At 49.1% G+C, this 12,362-nt stretch overlaps 1 protein-coding gene across 3 annotated transcripts; it reads right to left on the reverse strand.

Moving 5' to 3' along the window:
• Positions 1-4,428: 4,428 nt before the first annotated feature.
• Tbxt (T-box transcription factor T) lies at positions 4,429-12,023 on the reverse strand. 3 transcript variants are annotated; one of them, XM_075959308.1, is made up of 8 exons: positions 11,818-12,023; positions 11,123-11,387; positions 10,331-10,465; positions 9,678-9,739; positions 9,523-9,584; positions 8,077-8,250; positions 6,910-7,039; positions 4,429-4,699 (listed from the first exon to the last, which is right to left on the reverse strand). In XM_075959308.1, exons 1-8 carry the CDS (start codon positions 12,021-12,023, stop codon positions 4,429-4,431), a joined length of 1,305 nt encoding a protein of 434 aa, XP_075815423.1. The 3 variants fall into 3 exon arrangements, with proteins under 3 accessions (XP_075815423.1, XP_075815421.1, XP_075815424.1); XM_075959306.1 differs by having other exon boundaries at positions 8,077-8,253; XM_075959309.1 differs by lacking the exon at positions 8,077-8,250.
• Between the last annotated feature and the right edge of the window lie 339 nt (positions 12,024-12,362).

Genomic DNA, 12,362 nt, shown 5'->3' on the forward strand with positions numbered 1-12,362 from the left:
AAAAGAGACTACAAAAAAGTAATTATAATAATTTTTTTTAAAGATTGATATCATTAAAAGAAACAGTTGCCACCAAAAGTCTCAGAGTAGGACCTAGAGAGATGAATCAGTGGTTAAGAAAACTTTTCCAGAGGTCCTGAGTTCAATTCCCAGCAACCACATGGTGGCTCACAACCATCTATAGTGGGATCTGATACCTTTTTCTGGCATAAATTCGTACATGCAGATAGAGCACTCATACACATATAAATAATCTTTTTTTAAGTCTCAAGGTATAAAAATGCAAATTCATAGTTGGGTGGTGGTGCACACCTTCAATCCCAGCACTCCTGGAGGCAGAGGCAGGCGGATCTCTCTGAGTTCATAGCCAGCCTGGTCTACAGAGTGAGTTCCAGAACTACTCAAAGAAATCTTGTCTCAAAAAAGTGCAAATAGATTTGAAAAGAGAGTGCTGACAGACAGACAGACTTCAGGGCTCCTTGCTGGAAATGGGCCACGTGGGAATCATTTGAGGGCTTCAGCCACCGACTCCGCAGCTTTAATAAACAGAAACTCAGCTGTTTCTAGAGCAAGCAGCAGGATTTTGAAACATCCATTTGGATGCTGTTGGAAAGCGTTTATTTTGCCCCGGGAAAAGTGCCCTGGAGTCTCCAAAAGGAGGCTTTTCTCTCTCAAGGAGGTGTTAGCGGGAACGCATGGAAAGAGCCCACCTAGAAAAAGTGTGTTTGGATATAAGGATCTAAAAACCAATTCTGTTAAACCTTTTAGGAGAGGAAACATTCTACCAGGTGAAGCGGCTCCCCTAGTCCTTAGGCAGAAAGGACACACCCAGCCCTGCGCCCTGCATCCACCCTCCCCCAGGTGAAGCGGCTGCCCCTCCCACTCACGGCGTCCTCATCGGTTCTGTCTGTGTTGTTTTTAAGGTATTTTCCTATCCGTGTTGATAAATGTCGTTAATTTGTGTTCCTTAGCTTTAGAATCAAGTTTGGGGACTAGAAAGACAGCTCTGTGGTTAGGAGTACTTGTTGCTCTTGCAGCCCCCAGATTCAGTCCCCAGCAACCTCGTGAGTCTTAGCCTTTTCCGGGCAGCTCAGCTTGTCTGAGTGTCTTCTAGGTAGCTCTCTTTCAGGTGGCTTGGGTGGTCTGAAAGCCCTTATCCCAAGACTTCATCAACAGAGCTGGGCTCAGTCATCCTGGTCTCAGACTCTTACAATGCCACACTCATCTGGCCTTCTGCCCACTCTCCAAATCCTTCTCGCGTTTCTCACAGGCACACTAAATACTTCCTCTGCTATCACAGTGAGAAACCTGTTCTGGAAGTAGAGACCTACCATCCTCAGGTCTCCGCCAAGTGCTGTACAGACATACATGCAGGAAAAAAACACTCATAAAAGTAAATTAAAAAGTAAAAACCTCGGAAAAAAAGAAAGAACAATCTTGTACCAGCCTGTAATAGTACGCAGGAATCTGTACTGGCCACCCTTGGGGGCCTGACAGGATTGATAAGTCCTCAGTTGCTGCCACTAAGAGCACCTCCTGTGCAAATGCCCTACATTATCTTTTAAAAGGTGGACCTTGCCCACCTCCCATCTCCTTCCCTCTCCCTCTCCACCTTTCTCCCTCTCTCCTCTCTCTCCCCTTCCTCCCTCCCTCCCTCCCTCCCTCTCCCTCTCTTTCTCTCCTCACTCTCCCCTTTCTCTCCCTCTCTCTCTCTTCTGCTCCTGTCCCGAGGCCAGTCTCCCCTCTCCCCTCCCCACTTTTTCCCTTTTTCCATTCCCCTTCCCCCCAGTAAAAGCCCCTCCACGTGAGCTGTCACATGGTGTCTTTCTTATGCCACTTATTAAATAATTACAGCAGCCTGCTCCATTGTGCCTGAGTTGAATCTTTTTTCTGTCCACTGTACCCACTCTTACACCCCAACCCCTCTTAAATACACATTTGTGTAGACATCAGGGCTGCTTGTCTTAGCATCACAGTGCTTGATTTACTTATTTATTTATTAAATAAATAAATTTACTTATTTATTTATTTACTTATTTATTTACTTTATTTACTTATTTACTCAATAAGCAAATGTAGTGTTGGTGGCTATCACAATATACTGTAATAACTGCTCAATTTTATTATATTTATTAATATCCTGCAGTGCCTCGTTTTTAAATTAAGAGATGTCACTTGGATGGATGGATGAATGGATAATGGGTAGATGATAGATGGATAAATGGATGGATGGATGAATGGATAATGGGTAGATAGATGATAGATGGATAAATGGATGATGGATGGATGGATGGATGGATGGATTGGTGGATGGATGGATGGTGGATGGATAGATGGATGGTGGATGGATGGATGGATGGATGGTGGATTGGTGGATAGATGGATGGATGGATGGTGGATTGGTGGATGGATGGATGGATGGATGGATGGGTGGATGGATGGATGGGTGGATGGATGGATTGGTGGATGGATGGATGGATGGATGGATGGATGGATGGATGGATGGATCGATGGATCGATGGATCGATGGATGGACAGTCGGATGGGGAAAACTACACACACACACCACCCGTGGTTTCAGTCTTTTAACAGATCTTAGATCATATCCCCTGTAGATGAGGGGAGATTGTTGAACTCAAAGCCAGGTTCTTTTCATTTTACAGCCCCTTCTGTTCCCACTTCATCACCACAAAGATTGAATTATTAAAATACCGCTCTAATTCAAAACCTGAATACTTTGATGAAGCTAAGCAGGTCAATCGTCATCCACTGCCCATGCGTAGAACTTGCCCCACTATGACACAGGCTCATAACAGAAGGGATACAGAGCTCTGTCTCCTCAGCCTTAATAACAGGGTGAAGACATCCCTCGTGATGACCTGCAGTTCTTCAACCCCAGCAGACACCACAGGGACAGTGAAGTTCCTGACATACAAGGCCACACATTGTGAAGAGCATGATCTCAGGGTGGCACCTGCTCACACCTGGTCTCCACCTCAAATATCCCCAGAGCCGAGGCCCAGAATCTTAGCACCTGCCCTGGTGAGGACCCACAGCCAAATAATTGGTTTATTTCCCAATCCTAGCCGTGGATTAATTCTGAAACTATTTACCTAGCCCTGTCAATCAATCTGGTCAGGTGTGAGGAGCTCTACAGGAAGAGGGCAAGCACGACCCTCTCAGAATAGCGCACAGACTACACCAGAAAGTGCAGTCGTTTCTACCTAAGCTCTGAAAAGCAGTCACTTTGTATCCTCAACATGGGGTCTGAGGAAGGCAGTGCTGCAGGGGGTACCCCCAACCCTTACCCCTCAGCTTTCTATTTCAAACTTAATGTGCACAGCCTTTATGCAGGATTCCTGTTTTACCGGTAACCAAACTGGCCAGCTGAAACTTTAAGAGAGCAGAGATTTGGGTTAAACCAAAACCTGGGTCCCACTGTGGATTCTGCCACTAGATGGAGGGATTACCACACACACAGGCCCCTGCAGCATCTTTTCACTGATGAGGAAAAATACAAACAGTGATTGCAAAAGTCAAAAGCTACCGACAGTCATATTTCTACGGCAACTATACATTAACTGACTTTCTCAGCCCATTTTATGCCCTTCCTTGTATCAGGCAGATATCCTGTATCTTTATGACATCGACATGCTTCAATACTGCTATGCACATTCATCTGTGATTCCATATGACTTCATTTTACTTTTTTTAGCCACTAAGATTGCACAGGTACATAAAATGAATCCCACCAGTTCTGCAACCGATTTAGCTACATTAAAGTTCAGAACGGACTGAAACACATCTTGGAGAGAAAGCCTTTCCCAGAAGGAGACATGAACACAATAACCGCAAGGACCATCTGCTGCATATTGCCTTTATTGTGCAGAAAAGAAATAAACTTTCTGCGGATTGTCTTTGGCTAGTTCGTCAACAGAAAAGTATCGCGCAGTTGACTTCACAACACAAGAAGCTACATGTGCTTAAGGTAGAATCTTCTAGAGGGTGGAGGAGTTTCCATTTTAGCTACAGTCTGCTGGCTATGGTTTCTCTGTCCTCAAAGCTAACTACTCTAAAGCAATGAGGACAGGCATTAGAGGTGTGCCTTGTGTCTCACTACAGTAGGAAAGGGGTGGGCAAAGCCCAGCCTTCCAAAGTCACCTACATGTTGTAGCAGAGACAAAGGATTTGACAGGACCCCAGCCTCGCCTCTGTACCTGGCTTCACATGTAGGACACACATCACTACCGTGGGCGTCAAGCAAGAGGGTCGTGGAACATGATAAACATCCTCTTACTTGACAATGGAGTTATTAGCAAGCTTTTATTTCTTTCCCTTGTCCCAAGAGCCTGCCTTGTGGTGCCTAGGAGAGGATCCAGTCGACACGGGCTGTTACCAGTCTTAGCGCACGGCGGGGAAGAGTTCAGGTCACATGGATGGAGGTGACACGGGTGTCCACGAGGCTATGAGGAGGCTCTGGGCTGTGTCGTATTGGCTGTCAGAAATGTCCGTGACAGTAGCCGCCCCTTCATACATAGGGGAGCCAGAGGACGTGGCCGCCGAGACCGTGTGCGTCAGAGGTGCGTAATGTGCAGGGGAGCCCCGAAAGAGCTGGGCTCCTAGCCCGTTGGATACCCCAGCTGTCTGGGAGCCTGGAGTGATGGTGCCATTGCTCACAGACCATAGGCTGGGGTATTGGCTGAAATGAAGAAAACAGATGTCAAGGCGCTGAGAAGAGGCTCCGAATCAGCAACATGGGGGCGAGGTGGAGGGGAGGGACCAGTACTCAGAATGTGGTTGTCGGTAATCGCGTCATCCCACGGTTTTGCAGGCTGGCCTTTCCTCTATTATCATGTATTTAGAAGCTACTGCGTGAGGACACAAAGTCAACAGGAAGCAAACTAAAAGGAAGGCGTGCACAAGCCCAGTGGGCAGTAGTGGGCCATGGTCTGCTAAGACAGACTCTGGGCAAGCAGCTCTGTGTTCGTTAACACACAAAATTTGCGCTGAGCTCCAAGGCTCGGAGCTACGGGTCTACTTTGCTAGCTTATGTTGCCAACGTCCTGCAGCAACTCCTGAATCCACAGAGGAAAGCGTTCCTCAGAATAGCATCATTGCTGGCCCATCTCATCCAGCGGACAGTGTGTTAGCAAGGTTGACATGGGCCAATATGCAAGCGACCCCAGAGCTACACTTGAGACCAGCTCTGCTCTGTGGCTGGCCCTGTGACAGCTCCTCAGGCTGTCTCCTCATCTTTAAAATGAGGGTACTGAAATGAGTATCAAGCCCTCTGGCCTACACCCTAGAAACAAATTTCATTAAACTATATTAAATTTTTGTTTGAGAAACCTTCCTTAGAGTTCATCTATAAACACATAACATGATCTGACATGATGACCATTATTTAACATGCCTTCCTCTACACCTACCTCAATTTGAACTTGAGGGCTAGCCTGGGCAAATTAAGGAGGACTACTGGGTTTTTCCAGGCGTGAGTTTCAGACTGAGACACCAAACTGGTCAGCACTTGGCTGCCGGCAGGTCCTCTAGCTTCTGAAACAACGTCCTCAGGGCCATTGACAAGTCTGATGTCTTGGGTGTGTTTGCTTCAAGATCAGACTAAAGTGGTTGCAGCAATACCTGCCAACAGCTGAGGGGGCTGAGCCAGGAGAATTAAGATCTTGAGCTCTAGACTCTATAGTGAGTACAAGGCCAGCCTGGGCAACATACTTGGACCCCCCCATGTCCAAAAAAACACTAGGCAACTAGATTCCTATTAGTAAAAAGCTACACCCAAAACTAAAACAGCTAAGACCTTATGCAAACATTTAATGTCCTACATCAATGGTTCACAACCTGTGGGTGGCAACCCCTTTGGGTGTTACACATCTAATCCTGCATATCAGATATTTACATTACGATTCATACAGCAAAATTGTAGTTTTGAAGTGATAATGGAATTATTCTATGGTAGGGGTCACCACAACACGAGGAACTGCATTAAAGGGTCACAACATTAGGAAGGTTGAGAACCACTGTTCTAGACCACCAGGGATGCCTTTGAGGTCAAGGTCACATGATGGCAGGCCCATCAACACCACTGTCCCAGAATTTATGCGGTCGGGCACCTTTCCCCACGGGAGAACCCATGGTAGCCTCCAGCTTTGCTACTCTGCTGGTCCGTCAGTACTGTGGAGGAGTAACAAGCCTGAAGGGGATGTGTTGCTACCAGCGTTGCTGGGTGTTTGGGCTTCCTGTTATAGAACTCGCTGGTCAGTCAGTTCCCATCCTTTACCTGTTTCCCAGCATGCCATTCAGGGCTTCTACTCCCTTATCCACAGAAAAGTCAAGGAATGCCTTGCCCTAACTGATAAAGGTTCTCTAAAGGAAGGACCTGGTCAGTCTTCCTCATCAGCTTAGACCACGAAACCCAATAGTTCAGCAGAACCGCCATATGAGGGCTACCCACGCATGCTTCAGCACTGCCAGGGCACGAATTTCAAATTCAAAATTCAAAGGTTACTTTAAACCACACATGTCAACCCCATCAGCCTGAGAGAAACAGCCTGAGGCTGGAGCTATTTCGTATCTTTTTACATATGGAGAAACGCAGATGAATTAGAGGCCTGTTCATCACAGCGATGCTAACTAAGACCCAAGGTAAGGCTGTACCCTGGTTTGGTTAAGTAGAGCAAACCACCAGTAAAATAAAGGCAGGCCGTCAAAACTACACATGGAACCTGTGTCCCTGGTCCCGTTCAGCTTAGTTTAATTATAAACACAAGCCCAACCACCAGAGATCCAGAGGCAGATCAGGGGAAAGGCCATAAATGGAACCAGCCGAAGCTGTAGGAGGACTTGCTTTCCCACGTGCGCACGGGCGCGCGCGCGCACACAGACCATACGTACCTAGAGCCAGTAGGCGGGCTGGTGCTGTGACTCATGGGTAGCATGCTGGTGTGGCCAGGCACTCCTAGGGTAGCCCAGTTGTCGTGGGATTGCAGCACGGACAAACACGCAGAGGAATTGTCGGCATAGGCTGGGGGCAGAGAGGGGAGTTACCTGGCAGGTCTTTGAAAAGGGAGAAAGGGTAACAAAAACGATACTAACAGCTAAGCCAACCTAACTCTGCAAACAAATGCTGCCTGGACACTAGACGCAGCGAGCAAGCCACTTAAGTGGCCATCAGGGCAATATTTATTGTTTTATGTGAATTATTTGAAAATATATCCCAGTTAATATAAGCTATCTCTTATCATCCCACCAGATGCCCCGCAGACACTGGTATTGCTTATCTTTTTATTTTTATGCTATTTATTTATATTTTGTGACATTGGGGATCAGATTCAGAGCCTTTCAAATGCTAGCCAAGTAAGTGCTAAGTAAATAAATAACACTTGCCACTTTTCCACAGGGGCTTATGCTATAAGGGTTGAGTAGGCTTTGGAAACCAGGGCCTCACTAAATTAAAAATATGATCTCCCCGCCTCAAAGGCTAGCCTCTCCTTGAACAGGTCTCCAGAGCTGTTGCCTTTCATTGGGAATCAGCTGTAATTACTTAATTGTTTTATGGTGTTCCTTAGCCATTTCCCCCTCCTCCTGGAGCAGACAGTGTGAGAGAGGAGGTCTCTGGAAGTCCCCATCAGGGAAGTTGGTCAGGAGGGCCACCACACCTCCAGCTTCTGGGGCTGGGAGGATCTGCATTGTGGCTGGTTCTCAGTGACACTGAGGGCCTGGGTTCTACACCTGGAGAATCTTTGTTCTAGTCGGAAAGGCTTGCACCTGGCTAGTCCAATGATTGATTACCTTAAAGAGATCACCTCATCGAACGTCTGAACTAGAGATCAGTGAAAAGGACCAGACAGCTGTTGTTTTTAAACCTGGGGGGGGGGGGTGTTCTGAGGAACATGGATACCGAAAGCCTCCATAGAGACCTCTGGTAAACCACCATCCTGACCAAGTCTCTTCAGAAGCCTCCAGGAGCTGGGTTCTCTATCCCGCACCCCTGTAGGAATGCCTCCCCACTGGTGTCCCCCCACCACCCCAGCCTCTGATGAACCCAGACACAGAACCTACTGGGAGAGTTGTTCCGCTGAGCATACGGGCTGGGGTAAGGGGATGAGCGGTGGTTCCTCAGAGCCGGGTACCTCTCGCAGCCATGTGTGGAGGGGAGAGGGAGCGAGCCTCCAAACTGAGGGTGGGAGCTGGCAGGTGGACAGAGGGTGCTGGTGCCAGGAACAAGCCACCCCCCTGCTGTGAAGAAAGCATGCTGAGTGAGAGGCGAGTCTCTCTCTGGAAGTGAGAAACACCGAATGACCCACCCCTCAATGCTAACTTATCTCAAACATCAGAGTGTGGAACTCCACTCTGTAAGACTGAGATGCCCAGCTCTCGAGTGGCCTGAACTGAGCCCATTGCTCTGTCCTGGAGGACCAAACCTGAGACCTCTCCCAGCCTGTGTGGGATGTCTTTGTGGCAAGAAGCTTTCTCTCAGCAAGAATGAGATGATTGTTCAAAGGAAGGAGCATGAAGACAGGAGGAACACAGTTGGCCACAGGTGGGACCCAGACTGTTCAGGACTGCTCCCCCTCAGTCATGCTCCTGCCTCAGAAATAGCTAGTGAATCCATCTCCTATTTAGTCCCTTCTGTTTGACTCCTCCAGGCCTCCCCATTCTCCCCACATCTCCTCTCCAAGACAGCTACATGAACTAAACTAATTTTTTTTAATTAAGCAAAATGAATGATCCATGAGACAATTTCTAAGCAGGACAGTTCTTCAGACAATACTTAAAAGATAGAGACGTGTGCGCACATGCACATATGCGTGCACACACGCACACGCACACACACGCGCACACAGGCACGCACACCCATGCCGTCCTGTGTGGCCCCATACACAGGCCTTCTCTTGTCCATTTCTCCCCATCTGCTCCCAAATGAGTACCTTTGAGTCACAACGGGCGACCTGTTTCTTAAATTCATTTGTCAAATTTGTGGAAGGTGGTGTTAAAATACCAGCTGAGAATAGCTGATCTATCTGCACCCCTCATTCTGGCTAAGAGAACTCCCAAAGGAATTCTAAAAGGACTAGCCCCCTTCCTTCCAAGCCACAGAAGTCAGGAGCCAAAGGGGACTAAGCTGGATGGTTGTTCATGTGTGTCTCCAAAGACAGCCATTCAGTGTTCAGTCACTAACAAGAGTGGAGGTCATCTCCAAGGGAGGGGGCTGAGCTGAATTCCCATCATAACCAAGTCTAAACTCCCAGGAGTCTACTCTGCCTCTGGCTACTACAGAACAAACACCCAAATCCAGAGTTCTTTGCCTGCCAGTATCCAAAGCCCAAGAAGATCAGGCAGCAGCCCCCAAACTAAAGGGCATTTGTGTTGGTCACAAAGGGCCATCCTGCTATACCCGCATCGTTCCCAGAAAGTGTTCTGCTTCCCTGTGGGTTCTGGTTTTGGGGAATCTTAGAACTCAAACAAGCCAGAGGGCCACAGAGAATGGAGGACCAACAAACGTACATTGGGGATACCCCGGCTGCTGGCCGTCCCCGGGCTCCTCCAGCACGTCTTTGTGGTCGTTTCTGAAAAAAGAAAAAAAAAATCAGAGTAGTCAAAGGAAGAATTTCCAGGAGAGAGAAACTTCTTTCTACCCAGAGTGGGGTTGGAATTCTCACCTTTCTTTGGCATCAAGGAAGGCCTTTGCAAATGGATTGTATTTAATTTTCAGGGCTGTGATCTGAAAAACAAGGAAGGACATTTACTAATTCAGTGCTGTTACCGGACTTGATTGAATGGGGGGAACCATGAGAAGTTCATGGGTCTGTCAGTCCAAGGTTCAGAGTACTGAGGCAGGAGGACTGCTGTGAATATAAGGATAGCCAGGACTACATAGCAAGACCCTGAATCAAAAGAAGATGGAAGTGGGGCCGGGGGGGGGGGGGGGGGACACTACCAAAGAAGGAAAAAAAGAAACCAAGAAAGAACAGAAACAAGTCGAAATATTGAGGTTGAATCAGAAAATTTTTCTATCTGGGTCTGAAATGTTGGGAAATTTTAAAAAAAAAGCAATTTGAGTGAGATTCCCAATAAATTTGGTCTCTATCATGTCTATGTTCAGACAGACCCTGGGTTTCCCGAGGTGTTATTAATAGCCAACAGCAGCACTGTTAAGGCCCCTTGGCTGCATTTGCCAGGACTTCACATTGCTGAGAGCAGAGACTGTCACCTAGCCCTTTCCAGGAGATTTTTACAAAGCATGAAGTCCCCAGCCTAGGCACAGCGGGTGAGCACACGGAGAGGACCCTCTCTCTCCCTTCCGAAGCCTCACCTCCTCGTTCTGATAGGCGGTCACAGCTATGAACTGGGTCTCGGGAAAGCAGTGGCTGGTGATCATGCGTTGTGGGCCCCCCACTCTCACAATGTGAATGCGAGGCTCATACTTGTGTAAGGAATTCAACATGATCTGCAGGAGAGAAAAGGAGCAAACGTGGAGATGGCGCCCACCTCAGTACTACAGCCTCCACAGCAACTTCTAGGTGAGAAACGGATCCAGCTACAAAGTCTCTGGGAAACTGCCTGCAGTATGCACCCCATGGTGGGGTTTCTCCGTGTCTTACACATCTGCTTCTCACAGCTGGTCTGGAACTAGGCTATGAGGCGCTACACACTATTGAACCCTGACAGAATAAGGCCACAGACAACTTTAAATGCCTGCCTTGATGGCGACTTGGAGTTGAGTTTTCTAGCAACAGGCTCCAATTAAGGGCTTTCGAGAAGAGTGGAGTGTCCCACGGGTGTGACTTCGATGTGACTGAGGATTCATAATCAAAGCCCACCCAGCTGGGTCCCTCAGAGTGATGAGGCCTGAGCAGGTTTCCCAAGAGGCAGGCCAGCCACCCCAGCCTTCCAGGGTGAAGATTCCCAGCCGCGGGCCTCGGTGTGACCCTTATCAGTTTAATTATAAACAGTACTAAAGATTTAATTGGGGAGGCCTGTGGTGGCTTCTGTGAGACTGACGGAAGCTGAGGGAGCCCTTCTAGGCTCCCAGCTGAGGGAGGTGCAGCCCTCTACTCTCTGGGCTGTGCCCTGCGTCTCTCTCCCTGTCTCCCGCACACCCTACCTGGCCTCCTCCGTTGAGTTTGTTGGTGAGTTTGACTTTGCTGAAAGACACCGGAGCCTTCATCCAGTGGGCCCCGAAGTTGGGCGAATCTGGGTGGATGTAGACGCAGCTGGGCGCCTGAGGCTCCGGCTTGCCCCCAGGTACCCACTCCCCATTCACATACTTCCAGCGGTGATTGTCAGCCGCGACGAAGTCCAGCAAGAAGGAATACATGGCATTGGGGTCCAAACCCGAAACGTTCACCTTCAGCACCGGGAACATCCTCCTGGAAAAGACAGGTCACAGCAGGAGGACCCCATCCGACTGGAGTGAGGAAGCCTGGCACCAAGTGTTTATTATGGTCAAAGAAGCACCCCTGCGGCCGGTCTCACAAGATTCTTTGCCTGAGCTTAGTCAGCCCTGAGACTAAATCCATCTCCCCACTAAGCCCACAGTCTCTAGAGACAGAAGAGGGACAAACCGATCAAGGCTTTAGAGGACACAGGCAAGCCTGGCCACACCAGTGTAGACCTGGGGGAATCCTAGAGTTTCGTCAGTGAAAGTTCCGGAGAAAAGGGTGTTAGGAACCCCTCGGGGCAGTTAACGCAGCGGGAAGAAACAGAAAGTCGGCCTTAAGCAGAAAACGGTGTTCTACACCTCTACACCCGGGAGGCATTCTCCAGGTCCCAGACCGCAGTCTTGCAGCACGCACCTACCTGCCGTTCTTGGTCACAATCATCTCGTTAGTTAGCTCCTTGAAGCGCAGCCACAGTTCGCTCTCCTCCAAGCCCACTCGCAGCTCGCGCTCCGTGGGGTCGCCCTTCTCGCTGCCCGCCTGCAGCTCGCTTTCCACGGCGCTGAGCAGGTGATCCACTCGGTACTGCAGGCTTTTCCCTGCGCTCTCTGTGCCTGGGGAGCTCATCCTCCTGCCGCCCTCTCCACCGCCCCGAGTCTTGACTGCCTACCCAAGAGCCACCTTCACTTCTCTCACTCCCCTTTTCCAAGAAAAAGGATCACTTGCGGAACCCAAAGACCACACCTGGGTCCCAGCACATTCGCCAAAGGAGGGCCAGGACCGGGATGTGGGGGGAAGGGGGCGGGGAGAGGGGAGAGGGGCTGGGGAGCCGTGGTTCCACTTGAACTCCCGCAAGGCGCGACAAGAGTAAGTCTCTGGGGAAGAGAAAATGGGTCCCCTCCCCATAAATACAGCCCAAGTGGCCTCGCAGGGGGCGCGGCGGATTGGGCGGGACACCCTTTGAAG

This window comes from Microtus pennsylvanicus, chromosome 1 (assembly GCF_037038515.1).
Source record: "Microtus pennsylvanicus isolate mMicPen1 chromosome 1, mMicPen1.hap1, whole genome shotgun sequence".
Lineage (NCBI taxonomy): Eukaryota > Metazoa > Chordata > Mammalia > Rodentia > Cricetidae > Microtus > Microtus pennsylvanicus.

What these genes read in the sequence shown, in the direction of transcription:
- Tbxt (XM_075959306.1), bottom strand. Translation starts at nt 12,023, where the DNA reads ATGAGCTCCCCAGGCACAGAGAGCGCAGGGAAAAGCCTGCAGTACCGA. An exon ending in TTCCTTGATGCCAAAGAAAG is followed by an intron (nt 9,585 to 9,677) that starts GTGAGAATTCCA and finishes TTCTTTTTTCAG; the next exon opens with AAACGACCACAAAGACGTGC. An exon ending in GCAGCCGGGGTATCCCCAAT is followed by an intron (nt 8,254 to 9,522) that starts GTACGTTTGTTG and finishes CTTTCTTCACAG; the next exon opens with CAGGGGGGTGGCTTGTTCCT.